This window comes from Oratosquilla oratoria, chromosome 43 (genome assembly GCF_046742065.1).
Source record: "Oratosquilla oratoria isolate Oo_2021 chromosome 43, ASM4674206v1, whole genome shotgun sequence".
NCBI lineage: Eukaryota > Metazoa > Arthropoda > Malacostraca > Stomatopoda > Squillidae > Oratosquilla > Oratosquilla oratoria.
This window is the reverse complement of record NC_134819.1, coordinates 36,392,267-36,414,165: the sequence shown is the minus strand read 5'-3', so window position 1 is coordinate 36,414,165 and position 21,899 is coordinate 36,392,267. Positions and strand designations below refer to the sequence as shown.

Here is a 21,899-nt window from a genome sequence, read left to right as displayed (position 1 = left end):
GCCACCTTCGTCTCAGGACTCAGTGGTCGATTCCTTTCTGTTCGGGATTGAAGTTTGTCCCTCACTAAATCAGCCATTGTTATTATACCAGCACGGTTCATTCTGAAGCGTTTGATGAATTCGTCGTCATTGTACTCGTAATATGTCCCGTCGCTGTCGATAAACTCGCTGTCGTCTTTGTAGTTGTTGTTGCTCCGCCATCTTCTCTACTAACAGGAATTTGGAGCTTAATAGTCCTCCACAGCACTTTTACCTTAACAGTACTTTTAAGGCCCTAACAAGTTTTCTGTATCCACTGTTAGTGCTTAACAGCTAAATGTTAGCCTTAACAGGAATTTGTTACCCAACAGCTATTTGTTAGTGCTAGCAAGTTTTGTGTATACGGCCCCTGATTATGAAACTCCTTGTCATGTTCCCATTCAGGCTGGTATCGCCCAAAGTACAACGTGGCTTGTGGTAGATTTCGTCGCCATTGCTGACCGTGACGACAGTACTGTTTACAAAGTTCTCGTAAACACTTGAAAAGGAGAATTTATTTCAAATTGTTTAAAACAAACACATTAAAAAACATATCGCATGTGAAGAAAGAGCGTAAGATTTTCAGTTTACGCCGTAAGACTTGAAAATCATAGAAATTAGAGAGTTACGCAAAAAAAAAAAAAAAAACACTTGACAGGTATGCCAACCAACACGTGATTAGTGGTAGAACCAGTGTATATACCGAAATATTGTTGAATGAATTCTAACATGTCATGTACCTTATGTTAACTGATAATATCTCATACCACAGGAAGTGCTTTTAATTAATCATAATATCGAACGAATGAGTATGTCTAGGTCCTCTAAATACATTTGCCCTTTTTTATATGCTGCAAATGTCCTACTTTCCTGCGAAGCACGGTGACCAAATGGGGATACGCTCAGGATTAAGTGGATTGAAGGTGACTGTGATATGGTAATCCCTTCCAACTTTTATCTCCAAGATTGTTTCAAGGAGAATGTGAAAATAACGGTCATATTTCTTTTTCTTCGCACAGTATAGTAAATCAGAATTATGTAAATATTTATTTCGCTTTTGAATAATTAATATATTTTTATATACTGTAGTTCTCGTATTGTGATTTTTCACGCAAAATTGTATTGCTGCAACAACAATGATAAATATATTTGAGTATTTTCAAAATAAAGTGGATGTCAAAATAAAGAGCTTGTAGGGTAGGGCTCTACACGTTTTATTTATTTATGTATCGACTTATTAATTTATTCGTTTATATATCTACTTATTTGTTTTAAGACAGAATAGCTGTAAATAGAACTATAATTTATTACATATGTTTTAACAGTGATACGCGCACGTGTGTGTATATTGACATTACTTAATTGTAATATAAAGGAAATCAACGTTCGTCTAGTTCCGTCTCAACTCTGGCTTCAAGTTCATGTACGATTCCAACCTAGTTGGATTTTTTGGAGAACAGTGACCCCAGTCACCTATTTTGAACAATAACGGTCTTAGGTATGCCCTTTTGAAGACTAATGGTCTCGTGCAAGAAAATAAGATAAAGAAATACAGAAATTAAATGATTAGGTTAGGTAGGCGTCAGATGATAATGATGAATACGATGTGATCTACCTTGACTTTAGCAAAGCGTTCGACAAGGTGCCACACCAGAGACTGCTAAAATCAAAGCCCATGGCATAGGAGGAAAAGTGTTAGAATGGATTAGAGCTTGGATCAGTAACAGAAAATGGAGTAAAATCCAGATGGGGCAATGTTACTAGTGGGGTTCCCCAGGGCTCGGTTTTGGGTCCCTTGTTCATTATGTATATAAACGACTTAGACGATAAGATAAATAGTGATGTTAGCAAGTTTGCGGACGACACTAAAATAGGACGCCTAATTAGGCCAGGAGACGACGCAGAGATTCTGCAGGATGATCTTAACAAACTGTTCACATGATCGGTGAAATGGCAAATGAACTTCAATATCTCTAAGTGTAGCGTGTTAAACGTAGGGCTACACAACGCCGAAAATACATACAGCTTAGATAACACGTTTTTAGAGAAAAATGAGTTCGAGAGAGACTTGGGAGTTTTAGTGAGTCCGAACCTTAAAACCAGGAAACAGTGCATTAGTGCCAGGAATAAAGCTAACAGAGCATTAGGTTTCATTGCTAGGACGATAATGAATAGAAGTGCAGTGGTAATTATCAAACTCTATCTAGCGATAGTTAGACCCATCCTTGACTATGCGGTACAGTTTTGGTTTCCGTCCTATATAATGGACATCAATTCACTAGAGAAGAATGACCAAAATGATACATGGACTCAGAAATTTGCCTTACGAAGAGAGGCTTAGGTACCTTAACTTACACTCTGGAAAGACGCAGAGTGCGGGGTGATCTAATAGAGGTGTTCAAGTGGATCAAAGGGTTTAGCAATGGATTTAAACTGGACAAATTTATATTTAAGAAGGAAATAGGCAAGAATTGGTTTACTAATAGGGTGGTCAACGAATGGAATAGACTTAGTAACCATGTAGTGAGCGCTGAAACTATCAGTTGTTTTAAGAAACGGTTAGACAACTTTATGGATGGTGATGACAGGTGGTGATGGATATGGAGCTGCCTAGTGTAGGCCTTATGGTCTCTTGCAGTCTTCTTCATTCTTATGTTCTTATGGGGGAAGGAGAAAAGGGAGAAAGGGGATGGAGGGGGAGAGCGAGGAGAGACGGGGAGGAGGAGGAAGGGAGAAGGGGTGGAAAGGAGGAGAAGAGGCGAAGCATGGAAGAGAGGGAAGAGAAGAGAGGGGGAGGAGGAGGAGGAAGGGAGAAGGGGTGGAAAACAGGGGAAGAGGGGGAGCATGGAGGAGGAGGGGGTGGGGTGGGGGCTATGACTACTACATACGGGCTCGAACAAAGCCTGTAGGGGTGACATTCCACAAGAAAAAAAAAAAAAAAAAAAAAAAATCCAGCCCGTGGGAGTGGCATTCCACTCCCAATGATAACAGTAGTAATAATGATAATAATAATGATAATAATAATAATAATAGTAATAATAATTAATAATAATAACTTCCAATCATGCCTACGACCGCACTCTCCGTCTTGTTTTCCCTGGTCACCGTCGGGGCAGGCCAGTCCAACCACCGAAGTACTTTCCCCACTTTATTGTTCAGGGGAGATTTAAGAAGAGTTGTTGCTGTTTTTTTTTTTTTTAAGTGGAATATCACTCCCACGTGCCATTTGTTCGAGCCCGTGTGTGTAGTAAAGAAGTCATCATAGCCCACCCCACCCCCTCCTTCCCTCTCCTCCCCTCCCCTCACTTCCTCTCTCCCCTCTCTTCTCCATTGCCCTCCTCCTCTTCCCCCTCTCCCATCTCTTCCCCTTCCCTTGTACTCCCCCTCTTCTCCTCCTCTTCCTTCTCTTCCTCCTAACCCTTCTCCTCCTCCTCCCTTCCACTTCCTCCTCTTCTTCCTCCTCTCCCCTTCCTTCCTCCCAACCCTTCTCTCTCCTCCTCCTCCTGCTCCTCTTCCCTTACACCTCCTCCTCTTCTTCCTTCTCTCCCCTCCCCCTCCCTCCTATATATTCCAGAGACATCAGTGAGTCTCCTTTGGACCAGGGTCAGATTAAAAAAAAAAAAAAAAAAAAAAAAAAAACTCTTCTTAAATCTCCCCTGTAGCCCTCCTAGGACTCAAGCTCTTCTTTTCTCATGCTCCAGCAGCGCCGAGGGGGAATAAGAATATCGCCCCCATGTTCCAGAGGTGCCGTAGAAATTTAATAAATTTAGGGAAATGTACTCACATTCATAATAAAAAGGAATCTTCTGCAACACACATACACACTTTCCTCCGGATTTATTTATTTATTTATTTATTTATTCAAATTACCAGATAAAAAATGAGCATTTAACAAATTTATCAGAATTGCAAGAAGTTGAATGAAACTCATCTTTCAGCCGGCAGCAATGTCACTCCTACAAAATTGCATGAAGAAAAGATGCAATGGTATGAAAGAGTACACACACACACGCACACACACACGCGCGCGCGCGCATGCGAAGTTTGCTCAAATAACTTCTTATGGGCTTATGAATCCGAATATATGACGATGTGTGTCAACTTATGAGCATATTTCATGGGCTTGTAACTTCAATTGCATGACAATTTTTATGTCAACTTCTTAGGGGGAATATTCCATGGGCTTGTAACTTCAAATGCATGACCATTTTTATGTTAACTTCTTATGGGCATATTCCATGGGCGATAGTACTTTTCTGATCCATCCCTTTCTGAGGGCAACGTTGTGAAGATGTTATGACAATGAAGAAGCAAATGGATACTTTTTAATCAAATAGATGGGCTTTGATCAGACCCACGGGGACATTTTTTACAAATTTATGGGCTTCGCTCAGTCCCACAAATCATCATCCTCTTCATTAGAGGCTTCATCGTCGGAATCGCCTTGAATGAAGGCTTTCCGAGCCTCCAAAGAGCGCGCCATGACCTGGGCTAGGTCGTTCTTGGGCGCTGGTTTGGCCCTCGTGTGCGAGGTGGGGCGCAGTTTGACTCCGGCTCGGATCTCGTCCATAAGTCGGGATCGGAGATCCGCCGGCTCGGGCTTTCCAGGAGGTTTTCTGGGTTCCTCCGTCGTTTCCTTATTTTGCCCCTCTTCCTCGGGGCTTTCGGGCTTCGATCCAGCCTGACCCACGTTCTTCCAGTGGCTCGACTCTTCGGGATATTGCGAAGTCCTCTTCTTGGGACTTTGCTGCTGGTTTCCGGGCTTAGTGGGTCTGAGCTTTACGCCCTTCCGGATTTCTTCCATAAGAAGGGCGTGAGTGTCCATTTGTGGGTTTAGGCCGCAATTCGAGTCCTGGGGTCCTTCCGTGTTGGACTCGGTCTTCTTCAGAGCCGATGGGTTGTTCCTCGGTTGAAGAATAGGCGGAGGAGGTGGCGGAGGGGGTGGTATATTAGTCTTATTCGGTGACTTTATCGCTTTTGAGCCTTGTGCGATGTCACTTTCAGTCGACTTTTCCCCCTTCGCAGGCGCTATGGGCTTGAGCTTCACCCCTCTTCGGATCTGTTCCATCAACAAGGCCCGCAGGTCTGTTGATCCAGCCTTGGGCTCTTTAGGGCTTTTAATAACTTTTTCCTTAATTTGCTTCTTTAAGGCTGTTGGAGGTGGTGGAGGAGGAGGAATGTGAGGCAACGGTGGAGGTGGAGGTGGCTTACAAGGCACTGCGAGCTCTCCTGGTTTTACGACGTTGACCGAAGTTTCCAGGTCCAGGCGTTCTTGTACGCCGATGGGCTCTCCTTGTTCATTGCGGGCTTTCTTGAGTTCATTGAGCTCGGTGCCTTGTTTGTCGACTAGTTCCTGCAGCCACCTCACTTTGTTCTCCAGGTCGAGATTTTCCCTCGATGCTTTCTGGAACTTGACCTCCATTTCGGCCTTGAAGCTCTGGAATTCCTTTTCCAGGCGTCGGTCGATTCCTTCCTCCGTGTACTGGTGTAAGAGACCTTTATAAACCTTGACTTGGTTCCTCAAAAGGTCTCTTTCCTGTTTGATGCGCCTTTTTTCTGCCAGTTGCTTCCTATTCATCCTGTAACCATGGGATTGCGGTCGAGTCCTCATGGTTTGAGCTGGCTTGTCCTCCTGTGTCTGGGCCGCTGCGAGTTTCTGGAGGAGTTCTTGGCTCCTGCGCCGTTCCTCCTCCAGTTCAGCTCGAAGACTCTTATTCTCGTCTTCGGCTGCGACGGCTCGCATGTGACCGCCCAGGCCAGCCCATTGCTCCCGAAGAGCCTTCAAGCTGTTGGCGACGTCGATGAGTGGTACTTCGTTAAGCATTTTTCGACGGTCGAAGGCCTATAGGGACGCCGTCTGGTCACTTGGTGGTCGGAAGACTCTTCCTGTTCCAGGAGGTTTCCAATACAACTTAGATATTCGCAGTTACGTCGTGTTGCTTATGTCCCGTATGCCCACTTCCGAATACAAGACAAATGCCTTCCCTGTTCCCCCAACACGACTTGAAATGTATGCAGGCAGGTATCTTTCAATTCATTCCTCGTTTCTCTTTTATTATATCAAATATAATGAAATACATGACTTTTGAAATGTTTGGTCTACAAGAAACATTTGAAAAAATATTTTTATGCTTCTGTATGATGATCTATAATTATCAAAGGATTTACAAAGGATTACAAAGGCGGAGCATGCCGACAGGAGACCTTTTGGTCCATATGTAGGTCGGATGCGAAAAAAATCATGATAATAATGAATTAAATAAAAACTATAATAATGTAAATAACAAATAAAATACATAAATAAATGCGTAGGTATAGTTAAATCATAAACAAACAGGTAAATAGTAAATAATAATAAATTGACATATAACTATAATCGTTGGAGTAGAATATAAAGACTAAATGGGACATTACGAGCCACTTCAAACATGTATACATAAAGAATAAAATAACTCCAGAAAGTGGAGATTTTTCTTTAAGATAGAAGGAAATGGAATTAAGTGAAGTATTCGTGGGCGGGGAATTAATGATGCCACGGAGCCACACGGTCGTCAGGTTGACTGGCACTGGCTGGGTACGAGTGATGGCCATTTACCCCAGCTGTGGGAGGCACACGTGGTAAAGATGCCCTTTGGCTTGAGTTCCCCGACAAGTAAAATCACTTGTCTTGGTTAGAGAGAGAGAGAGAAAGGAATCGAATAACAGCTCCCCTAAAAAAATAATAGGTAAATAGATAAATGAATAAATAAATATATAAAATACGATAAGATGAAAGGACCTAGAAACAGAGACGGGGATGTTTGCTGGTCTAGTGTGTTCTTAGAAAAAAAAAAAATCGGGGGAAAGTACTTTGGTGGCTGGCTGGAATGGCCTGCCCGACGGTGACCAGGGAAAACAAGACATAAAAGTGCGGTGGTGGGCATGACTGGATTTTTTTTTTTCATCTATTATTATTATTATTACTATTATTATTGTTGTTGTTATTATTATTATCATCATTATTATTATTACTAGTATTATTATTGAGAGTGGAATGACACTCCCACGGGCTGGATTTTTTTTTTTTTCACCCCCACAGCTTTTGTTCGAGCCCGTGTGTAGTAAAGTTCATTTGCCATTTCGACCTTCAATATCTCTTAAGTGTAGCGTGTTAAACGTAGGGTTACACAACCCCGAAAATAGATATAGCTTAGATAACACGTTTTTAGAGAAAACCGAGTGCAAGACTTGGGAATTCTAGTAAGTCTGGACCTTAAAACCAGGAAACAGTGCATTAGCGCCAGGTATAAAGCTAACAGAGCATTAGGTTTCATTGCTAGGACGGTAACGAATAGAAGTGCAGAGGTAATTATCAAACTCTAGCGATAGTTAGACCCATCCTTGACTATGTGGTACATTTTTGGTTTCCGTTCTATAGAATGGACATCAACTAGAATCGGTACAGAGAAGAATGACCAAAATGATATATGGACTCAGAAATTTGCCTTACGAAAAGAGGCTTAGGCACCTTAACTTACACTCTCTGGAAAGACGCAGAGTGCGGGGTGATCTAATAGAGGTGTTCAAGTGGATCAAAAGCTTTAACAAGGGTGATGCAAGCAAGGTCATCATATTAAAACAACAGGGGCAGGATTTGCAGTAATGGATTTAAACTGGACAAATTTAGATTTAAGAAGGAAATAGGCAAGAATTGGTTTACTAATAGGGTGGTCAACGAATGGAATAGACTTAGTAACCATGTAGTGAGCGCTGAAACTATCAGTTGTTTTAAGAAACGGTTAGACAACTTTATGGATGGTGATGACAGGTGGTGATGGATATGGAGCTGCCTTGTGTAGGCATTATGGTCTCTTGGAGTCTCCTTCATTCTTATGTTCTTATATTATGACCGTTTGAAGAATAACGGTCCCATTTTTTGCCCTTTTGAATAATAGGGACCCCAAATCAAACGGGACCTCATATTCTTCAAAAGCTCCGTTAGTTTGCATCCTTGATTTCAATTTATCATACTTAGATTCGAATTTATGTATTATTCCAGCTTGGACGGTAAGTGTGCGTGCGTGCGTGTGTATTTACCTAGTTGTATTTTACGGGAAGGGGAGCTATGCTAATGGTGTCCCGTCTTCATATCTCATTTTATCTAAACTGTTTTTAAATTCATGTATTGTTTTTGCACACACCACTTTCTCATCTAACTTGTTCCAAATGTCTATTACGTGTATATGTGTGTGTTCACATAATTGCCTTGCTTAACTTATTGTAATATACTTTTGTGTGTTCTCCCTTTGTTTTTTAATCAATCATACCTAGCTTTGAATTAATGTGTGAGCCTGGGCTATACTATCTCGGATATTCTGTAAGTAAATGTATTCGTAATTTTTTTTCTTGATCTTCAAACAATGTCCTCTTCAGTGTGTTCCTATGGTCTCGTAGCACCATCCCGTCTCAAATTGATATTTTCTGTCGGTTTTATTCATCCTCTTCCTTGACCTGTGAGTGAGTGTGTGTGTTTGTGTGTGATTCACCATGAGCTTGGATCACGTGTTGGACTCGTGATCGACAGCTATTTCCCTTCCGAGAGCTCAGAGCTCATATATGAGCAATCGACACAAAACAGTAAACGTTAGAACTGAATTGGCTCTTTTATAATATTCTCTAGCCTTGAATCACTGTTAACAATACTGCAACTGTGTGATTCACCATGAACTTGGATCACGTGTTGGACTCGTGATCGACACAAAGCAGTAAACGTTAGAACTGAATTGCCTTTTTCATAATATTCTCCAGCCTTGAGTTACTGTTAACAATACTGCAACTGAAAAAAATACAAGAAAAATGCAATATACTGTATACAAATGATATATGGATAACCAAATTTTTGAGTTCCCAAGATTATTAGTATCGCACAAAAAATAATAAGCAATGTTCATAAGGCGTTTAAGATATGATGAATATATAGAGAACCTATTATTGGCAAACATTGAAGTTATAAGTTCATATTTACATTCATACACACAGAAAACTAAAATATATGATTAGATATTTAAATTTATAAAATTGTAAAATATTGTTAAAACTTGAATTGTATTAAATAATTGAAAATACCAAACATGACCATATATAGAACAGAAACCATCATCACATTAAGAGTAAAGTTAATATGATATTTGTGTAGATTGCAAATGGAATTGTTGATGATTTAGCCAATTGAGATTTAGTGTCGTAGACAGTTTATTTGTGATTTATAAACAAAAACTGACACAAAAAAAGGGTGTTGGTACGTTAGGCTTGTCAGAATTAGTATTTTTTAGTGAAACAATATCAGTATCCCAATTATCATTTAGCCTAATTTTTTTTTAACAGCTTATATAAGGTAGACACAAAATCAGCATTAGATTTGACATTATTTTCTTATCTATATGTGTTTTGTGATTCCTAAGTGTGTCCTACTATCTGAACAATAAATTACACAGTTTGTAAAATCAATCATTATCAGTGCATGGAATTTGGTATATCTAGAAATGGCCCCAAAAGCTAAACATGAAATAGTAGTATTTTTAGCTTCATTTTCCTCAATAGATAAACACACTCAAATAAAGGATTTTTATATATGGTTAACCCACGCCTTTCATATTACATGCCCCGTTAAAAGAATCAATAAAAACACCACTGACCAAATTTGGTGACATTCTATTATTTTAGGAGTAAATAAAAATGGACTGTCACAAGGCAACTTGACAAACTATAGGCATATTTCTAAAAAACAACAACTAAGTGCCAGATATTTATTTAATCTTCTAATAAATAGTACACTAAATATTCCTTCAAGGAAGGGGTCTGACCAAACTTTTGTTTATGCTGAGGGCACAAAATCCCTCTTATCCTGGCAATCCGTGTATCCCTCCTAATCTTATTGAATTCTTCAGTTTCTTGGCCTTCGTGTGTCCGACTTTAGTCACTACATAAACTTTGTGCTACGAGGTCTTGCCTCCACTGTTATGACAGCTATGAATGACACATATATGAACCATTATCCCCTGTGATCCACATAAACACACCAGTAGGTTAGTTTTAGCTAGGTTGTGTAAACAATCCAACCTCAGGTCTCCATGGCCCACAAAATGGCGAACCGGACGTGCAATGACGTCACTCAGATACTATCTATAACAAATTTCTTCAGTAAATGACTAGGGTTTATCACATTGGACTTCTACGGGTTTCACTAGCGCGGACCGTTGAGAGTTCGTTTGATTTGACTAAAAACGACTTCGGTTACAATATTTTATTTTTCAAATCTCCAGATATCAAATTATCTTTCCGTCATATATAGCAAAACTGAATGATGAACTAAGATTTGTAAACCGGTACGAATGTTAGGCATACCGGTGAAATGTTCTCAAGAGAAGTCTAGCTTTCTGTAACCGAAATCATATTCCAGTTATTCAAATGGAGCTTGAAGGTAGGATGTGGGAGGAAAAACAAAACAAATGTTTGGTAACCTCTTTATAGGCTAATCCAGTGGCCACATCTGTCCCTAGGAGCCGTGGATTTTCTGCAAGAGAGACCTGGGACAGCTTACTGATTAACTGAGAGTATATAGCAGGGGTTCTTAACCTTTTTTCTCCAATTCCCCACTTTTTAGTGAGCCAACTCTCCATTTCCCACCACAGCATCGGTCTTTGACAAATTCGATTTTAACCCATGCGTGTTTAGTACGTAAATATACGCTTTGCTTTTTTGTGCCATTTTACGGCCCTTAATTTTTGTTTGCATATATTAGATTTTTTACTAACAGTTATCACAAGGAAATAAAATACACCAGAAACAAAAAAAGAAACAAAAACACATCGACCGGTCATTCCCCACTTGGCAACTCCGCCATTCCCCACCAGTGGGGAATTCCCCACAGGTATATAGGAAGAAAGCTACGCTTATATGTGTGCATTATACGGTGTGTGTGTGTGTGTGTGTCTGAATTTGACACCAATATTTAGTTATTACCTGAATGTAGATTATTCTTCATTTTGCAATTATATTTTCGTGAATTAATTTAGTGAATAGTTTAATACACTTTATCTCGCTCTTATCAGATCTACAATGGCGGACATACGTGGGTGTGGGTGAGGGTATAGTTGGCATCATAGCGGCCACCTTACTTATCATCTCGTTCAGTGAGGTAAGTATATTATTATTATTATTATTATTATTATTATTATTATTATTATTATTATTATCATTATTATTATTATTATTATTATTATTATTATTACTACTATTATTAGTATCATTATTACTATTATTATTGTTATCATAATGCGATAGCAGCCTGGCAATGTTTGGATTTGATGTGAGTTTTCTCAATCCTCCTGATAAATGTTTTCTCCTCTTATGGAGGGATAGAGATGTCAGGGATACAAGTGGTCTATTTTGTACACACATAGACACACACACACACACACATACACACACATAAAACTAGGTAAATACACACACACACACACACACACACACACACACACACACACACACACACACACACACACACACACACACACACACATATATATATATATATATATATATATATATATATATATATATATATATATAATGATAACCCGAGACCCGTTATATCAATGCCCGTTAAATCGAGGTTAGAGTGTATTTACATTGCTCAGTGTGCCTGATAAGGTGCTCGTTCAACCTGTTGGCGTGAGTTCGCTTCATCTACTAAAGCAGCCCTGTGCAACCTGCGACCCACTCTCCTAAAAATAAATAAGCTATAGTGCGGCCCTCAGAGAGAGAGAGAGAGAGAGAGAGAGAGAGAGTTACCAAATAGAGCCCACCGAAAGTTTGACTAAATTCATATTCTTGTGTACCAATTTCACCATATTTTTTCTATTTCGTTCACTAAGGTACAGATTTTAATTATATTAAAACAGAAAATAACATATTACTTGATATTGATGAGTTGGTGTCCCAAATGCAGCATCAACCATCTCGCTTCGTGTTTTTGTGGAGCGCCGACGATTCAACACGAGTTCCTTGGAGGTTCATCACTAAGATAAATGTGTTTTATTCACTGCACCGTGGACTGCTCTAGGATCTATGGGTGCGTGGGATTCCTGCGGGGATTATTGGTCTGATATGTGGCTCATACTCTGAGACAGAGGATAATATGAATTTTGGAAAGGATGTGTTCGGGTTCTTTCCTGTTGGTTCAGGGGCGAGGTGAGGGTGTGTGTGCTTCCTTGTCCAGACAAGTTTGCATCACTTGCATGGACTGGGTACTGGACAGAGTTATCGATCATTGTCATTGCAGATCTTAATTAACAACACTAAGATCACCAACCTTGTCTTTTCCGATGAAACTGTAGTACTTGTTGGGTCTTTAGATACCCTGGTTATGGTCTTCGAGTAACTGGACAGAGAGAAAAGATTCCAGGGACTCCAGGTCTCCTGGATTAGAACCAAGGTCCAGGCATTTTTTTTTTTTTTTTTTTTTTTTTTTTTTTTTTTTTAATACTATTTAGTCTGTCCAAGTATGTGGAGAGGTCATTGAATTCTTGGAAAGCTTCGCATGCGTTGATAGTCTTGTGAGCTCGATCGATCACATCATTTAGCGTTGTCGATATTTATGCAAGAAAGCTAAAATACATCTCACAGGTGCGTCTTGATGTATGTGGTACGAAGTGCCTTCGGATAATCATGATGTATCGCTGGAACAAGTATGTATCAATTTAGCCACTGCTCTGTAAAACTTAGTACACACTGAGGCTCGTACAGTGCTGCATGGGGCAGTTGGCAGTGTTGAATGCAGCGCCGAGTGGCCACACTGTCTGTCACTACCCAGAATGCTGCAGCACGTTAGTTACCTCAGAACATTGTCGAGGGAAGGTTGTGTGTCCTCATTCATTGTCCAGTTCACAATTCATAATGCAAGCCATTTCTGTTTTCATTACTTCTAAGCTTTCACTTTTGAAGTCCCTCCGCTTGTACTCCTTGCACTTCACGTTTCAAAGGAAGAATGCTGCTGTAGTGAATCTATAAATGCTTCTTGTCCACTCGATAATGTGCCATCCTGGAGAGTATAGCGTGCGACGTAGCTTTCCTCTTTGCGTCACGATGGCCACTGCCCCGTTGCATGAAATTAGAACGGTTGTGAATCGCGCGGCGTGTTGGAACCCCCCCCCCCTACAACACTACCATCAACACGTTGAGTATCGTGTTGGCGCTGCACGAGGTTCAATGTGGACGGGCCTTAAGCCGTGTCCAGACGATCGGTCATGTCCGTCGGGCAGCGCGGTTGGCGAGCAAATTCTGCTGGGCCTGCCCGTGAATGTTGTCCACATGACCGAGTTGAATAGCTGGGCGTGCCTGACAATGCCAGTAGCATGTGGAGTCCAATACAAGCATGGCACCTAGCATTGTCAAGAAGATATTGTACACCATGATAATTGCTTTGTGTCTAAAGAAAAAGAAAAGTGGGATGTGGGAGGGAATCCTGTTGTGGGTTCACGATATCAACTTGCGTCTGGCAGGGTCGAAGCTCCATCTACCGGACACCGCCTTAGTGATTTCGCTCGACGAGCACTCGGGTAATTTGACCGTTTGCCCGTCAAATGTGCCCATTAACGGGCATGCCCGCCGATCAGGTCCATTCGTCTGGACAGGCCTTTAAGGCTCAGCCAAGGCCCGTCACCAACACGATTCATGAACGTCACTCACCGTCTCCTCTTCTGAGGCAACCCTCAGCTTCTTGGGGGCACACCCTCCCCCTGTTGCCGCCTGTGGTTGAGGGGTGCCCTCCCTTCCTAATCTCCTCTGGGCACCGCCACTCCTAACAGTGGCAGCAAGTGGACACCACCACCTGTTCATGTACGAACTGCTCTGGACCGCCACAAGGTTGAGGTCCGGGCGAGTGACAGACCCGCAAACTTATCTATCTGTTTACCAGGAAGTTTTTCTCTCTTACAAGCTGTTTACCAGGAAGTTTTTCTCTCTTACAAGGGAGGTAGCCAAATCAAAAGGCAACTACCCACTCCCACCCATTTCACTCCCATCCACCACCCTTTCTTCCTTCTCATCTTAGCTCCTCATGGATGACGGGTCATCCCTGTATCCCGCCCACTGCCCTGGGTCAGAAGCAATGTAGCAAGACGCAGTACATCCATAACAAGGCTGCTTCACTTAATCGGCGACTTTATGTGGAACAAAGGAAGACTGGGACCAATCCCTTCGGGCTATGTCAAAATATCATACATAACCACATAACCCCTTTCCCCTCCCTTCTTCGCATTACATTATCATCCATACACAGCCATTCTCCACGCAGCCTTATCTCCCACCTTCTCTCTTCCTTGTTCAACAGACATTCCCTCATTCACCACATCCATCCATCTCACCCTCGGTCGTCCTCTCAAGTTCACTCCCCCCACCTCCGCCTTCCACACCTCTCTTACTAATCTTTCTTCACTCATTCTTCCCATGTGTCCAAACCATCCCAGTACTTTTTAATCAGCCCTAACTGCCATATCCTTGTCCACTCCCTCTCTCCTCACTTACTTGTTTCTCATTCTATCCAGCTTAGTAACTCCTGCCATACTTCTCAGACATTTCATCTCAAACACCGCAAAGTAGAATAAACAAATAAATAAATAAATAAGATAAGATAAATCACTACAGCCATAAGGACACGTGGCAAGCTTTCCCCATCTTGATCCCACTCACAGGCTCCATTAGAGACAACCCTCGAAGACGGAGACGAAGAGGATGTCCAAAGAACTCGTGGCAGGAACAAGTCAGCTGACTCTTCGGAGAGCTGTTTGGAAAAGGGTGTATGCATGGAAGCCTGCTCGGAGAAGAGAAACAATGGGGAATAACACTGGCGTCAACAACTTAAAAAATGTAATGGTTATTATCAAATAACTGCATAACCATTTATTTCGCACGATTTCCGTTCGACATAAATTCCTCGGAAATATCGGTCCTTCTAAGCAAATGAGATATCTGGCGGAACTGATTATGAAAGACTGACTTAAATGTATGAATGCGAACAGGACAAATGTACATTGTATGTCGCCTCTTGTCCTCTTATCTCTGGTCACATTGTCGCCCACCTTTGCTTGATGGTTGTTATCAGAACGTACACCCTGTGACATTTCCATGGTTGATAGCACTTACAGAAATCAATAATATCACTAATTTGTCATGTCACTCTACGAGTAACGTGGAATTAATGTCGAGCCATTCTTATGATTAGATTACTAATTACTATTAAGGGTAATGGGTAAAAGAGATGCCTTTGTTCAGCAGTGGAGTCGAAATATCTGATTGATTGAAGGCTGATTGAATGCGTTGATGACGCAATCTGAAGCGAGTGGGTTTGGCATTTCCCTCGTTCTGGGTTCGAGTTTCCCACTTCTCTCCGATTCCTAGCGTGGGTGATTGTTACCTGACTCCATTTATTCATTCTTATGGTTATGTGATTAAATAGGGTTGAGTCATTCCTGATAATGATGATGATATGGTTTAACGTCACAAACTCCTCCCATCGGAAGTCTAGGACGGTGCCCCTTACAGAGAACTTCGTGGCGTGGAATTTAATGAACCAAGCCTTTGGTTCAACTTCGCCGGTGGCAGGGTACGAACCGCCATTCCTTCGATCTTCGCCGCAAGTAACGAGGCCCTAACCCGCTCAGCCAACGAGCTTCCCTGAGTTATTCATACAAATATATTAATAAGTCTCCAGAAGGTGGCTTGTGATCATTCGTGTGTATTCACCTCGGATCTGCTGCAGCCTCTTTTTCGAGACAGCCAGACACCACCCTACGGCAGTGAGCTCAGAGCTCATTATTAGCAGATCTCTGGGTAGGTCTGAGACCACTCACACTCCACACACCGGGAATGCAAGGTCACAACTCCTTGACTAACGTCCCGTACCTACTCGCTGCTAGGTGAACAGGGGCTACACGTGAAAGGAGACAAACCCAACTTGTCTCCGCTCGGCCGGGGAATCGAACCCCGGTTCTCCGGCTTGTGAGGCCAGTGCCTTACCAATCCGCACCCGGGCCGTGTGTGTGTGTGTGTGTGTGTGTGTGTGTGTGTGTGTGTGTGTGTGTGTGTGTGTGTGTGAGTCGCCCACGGTCTTGGCTCACGTGCTGGTCTCATAATTAACAGCCATTACTCCCTTGGATGAGAGCTTCATTGCTATTATGACCCGATCTATAAGTTATGCTGAGTCTAACATTTGATACTCAAATGATATTCAGACCACATATCAAGGACCTAACAACAGAAATCAATAAGAGAACAATCCTCCTGAAAACTAATTCTAGAACCGATTTTGGACAACAAAAAGAAACCTAAATGACCAGACAATTCATAAAAACCACTTTATAATACACTTGCACATCATGGTTCCCTACAATCAGCAAACGGAACTGCTCGGCCAGACAGTCTAGGGAACGACAACAACAATCGGCAGTGCAAACAAACAACTTACACAGTAGAATGAAGCACTAAGAGTAATTACAAGATACACCAAAACCACCCCTATAGGACACCTACATGCAAAAACCGAAATCCTCCCAATAGGACATAACATGAAAATAACAGGGGTACAATTCTACGACAGAACTCCCAATAACAAGCGTCCCTTATATCAACCACACAAGCACCGCCAACAGAATGCAACAAAGAAACTACACCTGCAGCATACTGCTCAAACATATACCACAATCTGACACCCAAACCATACAAAACATCCACACAGAAACACATTCACACCCAGATAACTAAGCAAGCTCTTCAAGAAAGACCAGCTAACTAACACCAACGACAACCCCCAGATATGAATTCCGCAAAACCCTCACACAACAGACAAGAAATTACATTGACACTCACGCGCGCAGTCACCATCCTTCACTGACACACTACCAGCGCAGATTAAGCCTAACCATAGATTCAAACTTCCCCAGTTGCATCTACCGTACAGAGGACACAGAACATCTCATATTGCAATCATATTACGACGCCCCATTCTAATAATACTCAGACAACAATACAATATCTATTCTCAAAGTGACTTAAGGTTCCACCCGGAGGCTTTTTCTGGTTTCCTGGAGGCCGCGGGTGGTGCAAAAAAGACCACGGGCATTAGATTACTTGATCACACACACACACACACACACACACACACACACACACACACACACACACACACACACACACACACACACACACACACACACGACAGTCGAAGTGACAGTAAAGTGTGGAACTCCAGGAAAACTTCAGATTTCGTTGCTCTCAACGACGACGGAGTACCTTTGTTGCATTAGTAGGGAAGGGGAAAGCTCGTGGTGTAGTGGGAAGGTGAAGAAAAAAGAGAAAGGGAGGGATTACTGAGGAAAATGGAAGGAAATGAGGAAGGAGACGAACGGGCTCCCCCGGACGTCAGAAGGAATGTCAACAAAAGGGCTGCAGACGACGCAGGTGAAGACGAAAATATCAGTAATGGCGCTAAAATTAGAAATATAGATAAGAACAACACAATAGAAAGTGGAGATAATAATTTCCATGGATTTAATGAGGGAGGGGATGCCAACTTCCCCCGATTAGCAAGTCTAGAGGAAAAACTAGAGAAAATGAACGAACACTGGGAGGTTAGGTTCAGCCAACTTACACGGATTACGCAAAGAGTTGATAAATTGGAAGAAATAAAGAAGGAGAACCAAAACTTAAATAAAGAAATAGAAGAATTATAAAGACAGTTAAAAGAACTAAAATATGAAAATGAGGAATTTAAGAATAATAATAAAGAGAATTTAAAGAGTCCATAGCAAAAGAGAACAACAAAAGTTAATTTAGAGATATAATGACACAACAGATGAAAGAACAAACTAAGGACACAATTATTAAAGTGATGAGAGAGAAGGAGAATATAGTAAGAGACTTAGTGGACAAAAAGAAATGTATAATTATATTAGCAATGGAAGAGAAGCATAATCCAAATAGTACTACAAGAGTAAAAGAGGAGAAGGAAAAGGTAAACAAGATATTAGAAGTAGTTCAAGAGGATGAACAAGAAACAGGGAAAGAAACTGAAGAAATATATAGAATAGGGAAATGCAATACAGATAAGACCAGACCAATTAAGGATAAATTTAGGTCACAAACGACAGCAGAGAATATCTTAGCAAAAACAGGGAAACTAGCAAAAAGTGATCAGTATAAACAGGTATGGATAAAAAGAGAAATGAACAAAGAGGAAAGAGTGCATGAGAAAACAAAAAGACTAGAAGCTAAGAAAAAAACGAGAACAGAACAGTCAGACAAAGAGAAATTCTATTGGAGAGTAGTAGATATGAAAGTGAGGAAAAGGTTCATAGCAGAGAAAAACAGAAGGGAAACAGAAAACACGATGGAAGTAGCAGAAAATTAAAAGTGTCTTACACAAATATAGATGGCTTATTAACAGGCTTGAACGAACGGAATGATTACCTAAAGGAAAAAGAACCGGACATAATGGGAATTGTGGAGAGAAAATTGAAAGGTCCACTACCACCCAACAGTGTAGGACATGGTGCATATAATTATTGGATTTGAAACAGAGTGGGTAGAACAAGGGGATGGAGTTATGTTCTTGACTAATAAGGATATAAATGTGAGGAATGTCAAATATGAAAAAAATAGAGTAGAGATGATTATAATGGAAGTGGAAGACAGGTATGGGAAGAGCAGGAAGTTTGTAGTAAATTATGTGCCTCCTAAAACGGCTTCATGGGAAGAGAGAGAACACAAAAATATGTTAGAAGGATAACACTAAATAAGATAACGGAAGATTGAGGAAAAGTAGCTATTATGGGTGACTTAATTGTAAAGAAATCTGCTGGGAAGAGATGACAGTAAAGGGTGGAGACGACCTATGGGGAAATGTACTACTTGATATGATTATAGAACATACAATGACGCAATGGATACAAGAGAATACTAGGTATAGAAATGAGGAAGAACCATCGGGACTAGACCTAATAATCACATCAGAACCCAAAATAGTGGACAAGATTGAATATAAGACACCAATAAGTAAAAGTTGATTGAACTGGAACCAAATGAGGAAAAATAAATGAAAAAACGAACAATATAGAAAGGGAAAATTGATGTATCGAATTTTTTTTTTATAAGAGAATTCTTTAAAAAAGCAGATTGGGAGAGGATACACAAGAAGGAAACAACAGTAGATGAGAAATTTAATATTTTGACAAAATTTACAAAGGAGTGAAAAAGTATGTTCCAAGACAAAAACACGAAAAAGGATATGTAAAGTGTTGGTACAACAACAAAAATGTAGGGAGTTAAAAGACAAAAGGGATAAAGCTTGGAGAAATTGGAAAAAAGACAAAAGACCTGAAAATGAAAAATATATACTAGTTATAGAAATGAATATGTACAAGTGTGCAGAGAAGAAAAGAGAAAATACGAAAAAAAATGTCATAGAAAAATGTAAAGATCAACCAAAACTATTTTACAGATTTGTAAACAATAAACTGAAAAACAAACAAGAATTAGAGAAACTACGACAAGGAGGAGTTGAATACACAGAGGAAATAGAAATGGCAGAAATTATGAACAAGCATTTTAAATCGGTGTTTACGAGGGAGATCATACAACTTAAAGATATTGAGTGGGAGGAGAAAGTCCCCCTTATGAAAGAGATAGAAGTAACAGGGAATGAAATAATGAATCACTCGAGTAATCTCGATGTCAGAAAATCACATGGACCAGATGAAATGGCAAACTGGATTTTGAGAGAATGCAGGAATGAACTAACAGACAAAATACATAGTCTAATAAGCAGTTCATTGAAAGAAAGAAAAGTTCCAGAAGATTGGAAAAGAGCAAATATAGTACCAATATACAAAAGGGGAAGCAAGGAAGACCCTACTAACTATAGACCAGTCTCTCTTACAAGTACGATAGCTAAGATTTGTGAAAGAATGATCAAAATTAGATGAGTAAGGCATTTGGAAAAAACAACGTACTAAACACAAGACAATTTGGATTTAGACAAGGACGATCATGCGTCACAAACTTAATGTGTTTCTATTCAAGGCTAATAGATGTAATACAAGAAAGAGATGGATGGGCTGATTGTGCATTTCTAGACCTGAAAAAACTTTTGATAAGGTGCCACATAAATTGCTAAAGAAATTAGAAACTGGAGGAGGAATACAGGGAGAACAGCTGAAATGGATGGAAGACTTCCTTCATGAAAGAAAAATGAGAGTGGTGATAAGAGACAAACACTCATATTGGGATGAAGTGATAAGTGGAGTTCCACAAGGAACAGTTCTGGGCCCAATAATGTTTGTTATATATATTAATGATATGGATAAAAGAATTGACAATTATATGAGCTTCTTTGCGGATGATGCAAAATTGTTGAAAAAAGTGAACACTGTAGAAGATAGTGAGTCGCTGCAGAGTGATCTCGATAAAGTATGGGAATGGAGTAGAAAGTGGGAGATGGAATTCAATATTAAGAAGTGTAGTATAATGGAATTTGGAAGAAGCAAAAAAAGAATAATGGGATCATATAAATTGGGACAGGAAGAAATAAAAAAAAAAGTAGAAAATGAGAAGGACCTGGGAGTCATTATTATGAATGATATGTTCCCTGAGAAACATATTAACAAAATTTTTGAAGAAACTTATAATTCAATAAGAACAATAAAAATGGCATTTACATACCTGGACGAAGAAATTGTGAAGAAAATACTAGTCACTTTAATAAGACCAAGATTGGAGTATGCAGCGACGACGTGGTCACCAAGTAGAAAAAAAATGTGTAACAAAACTTGAAAGAGTACAAAGAGCAATTACGAAATTGGCACCAACATTCTTAGAACTATCATGTGAAGAGAGATTAGCAAAACTTGAGCTACAGACATTAGAGCAAAGAAGAGAGAGAGGAGACTTGATAACTATTTATAGAATCATAAAAGGCATAGAAACTGTAGATAGAGAGGATCTAATAAAATGGGATAGTAGAGATACAACAGGACACGGAAAGAAAAACAAGACAGTTATAGAAGAGACCTGAAAAAGAACAGCTTTCCCCACAGGGTAATAGACGTTTGGAACACGTTAGATGAGAATGTGCTGTGTGCAAAAACGATACACGAATTTAAAAACAGTTTAGATAAAACGAGATATGAAGACGGGACACCACAAGCATAGCTCCCCTTCCCGTAAAATACAACTAGGTAAATACACACACACACACACACACACACACACACACACACACACACACACACACACACACACACACACACACACACACACACACACACACACACACACACACAGACATTCACAAACACACACACGCACACACACACCACTTTTTAAAGGCAGATAGTGACGTCTTGCACTATCTGCCAAGATATGAACGGGGCTTGATCTTGACTCCGCTAAATTGGTAGGCAGAGACGTTGACCACTACACCAGCAAACCCTATCAGCGCACATGCACGTGTTTGTGTGACCACTGGTACAACATATACTGTATATCTTTGTTCAAACTTTCAGCAAAAAGATTCATGTTAAACTCAGGTTCCGGCGATAGCAGTTACATAATTTTTTTTTAATCTAAAGAAAAATGAGAAACAATCGACATCATCAATAACGACAGTGACATAGAAACTAATATAACTAATAACAAATGTCCAAAGAAGAAGAAGAAGAGGAAGAAGATAAGGTCGGAGAGGTAAAACTAGAACAATATGATGATATTGGCTTTCGGTCATTGTCGTGGTACAAGCCCTTGTCTTCGTATGCATTGATAAGAGATATCGATCGCTTTATCTGTCACAA

At 40.4% G+C, this 21,899-nt stretch overlaps 1 protein-coding gene across 1 annotated transcript in view; it reads left to right on the top strand.

Moving 5' to 3' along the window:
- The window catches only part of LOC143021897 (uncharacterized), a 40,832-nt gene that overhangs the window by 8,352 nt on the left and 10,581 nt on the right, over positions 1 to 21,899 (top strand). Inside the window, exon 3 of the mRNA XM_076179716.1 lies at positions 11,109 to 11,194. Coding sequence (XP_076035831.1) covers positions 11,109 to 11,194 — 86 coding nt within the window. The remainder of the gene's footprint in view (positions 1 to 11,108; positions 11,195 to 21,899) is intronic.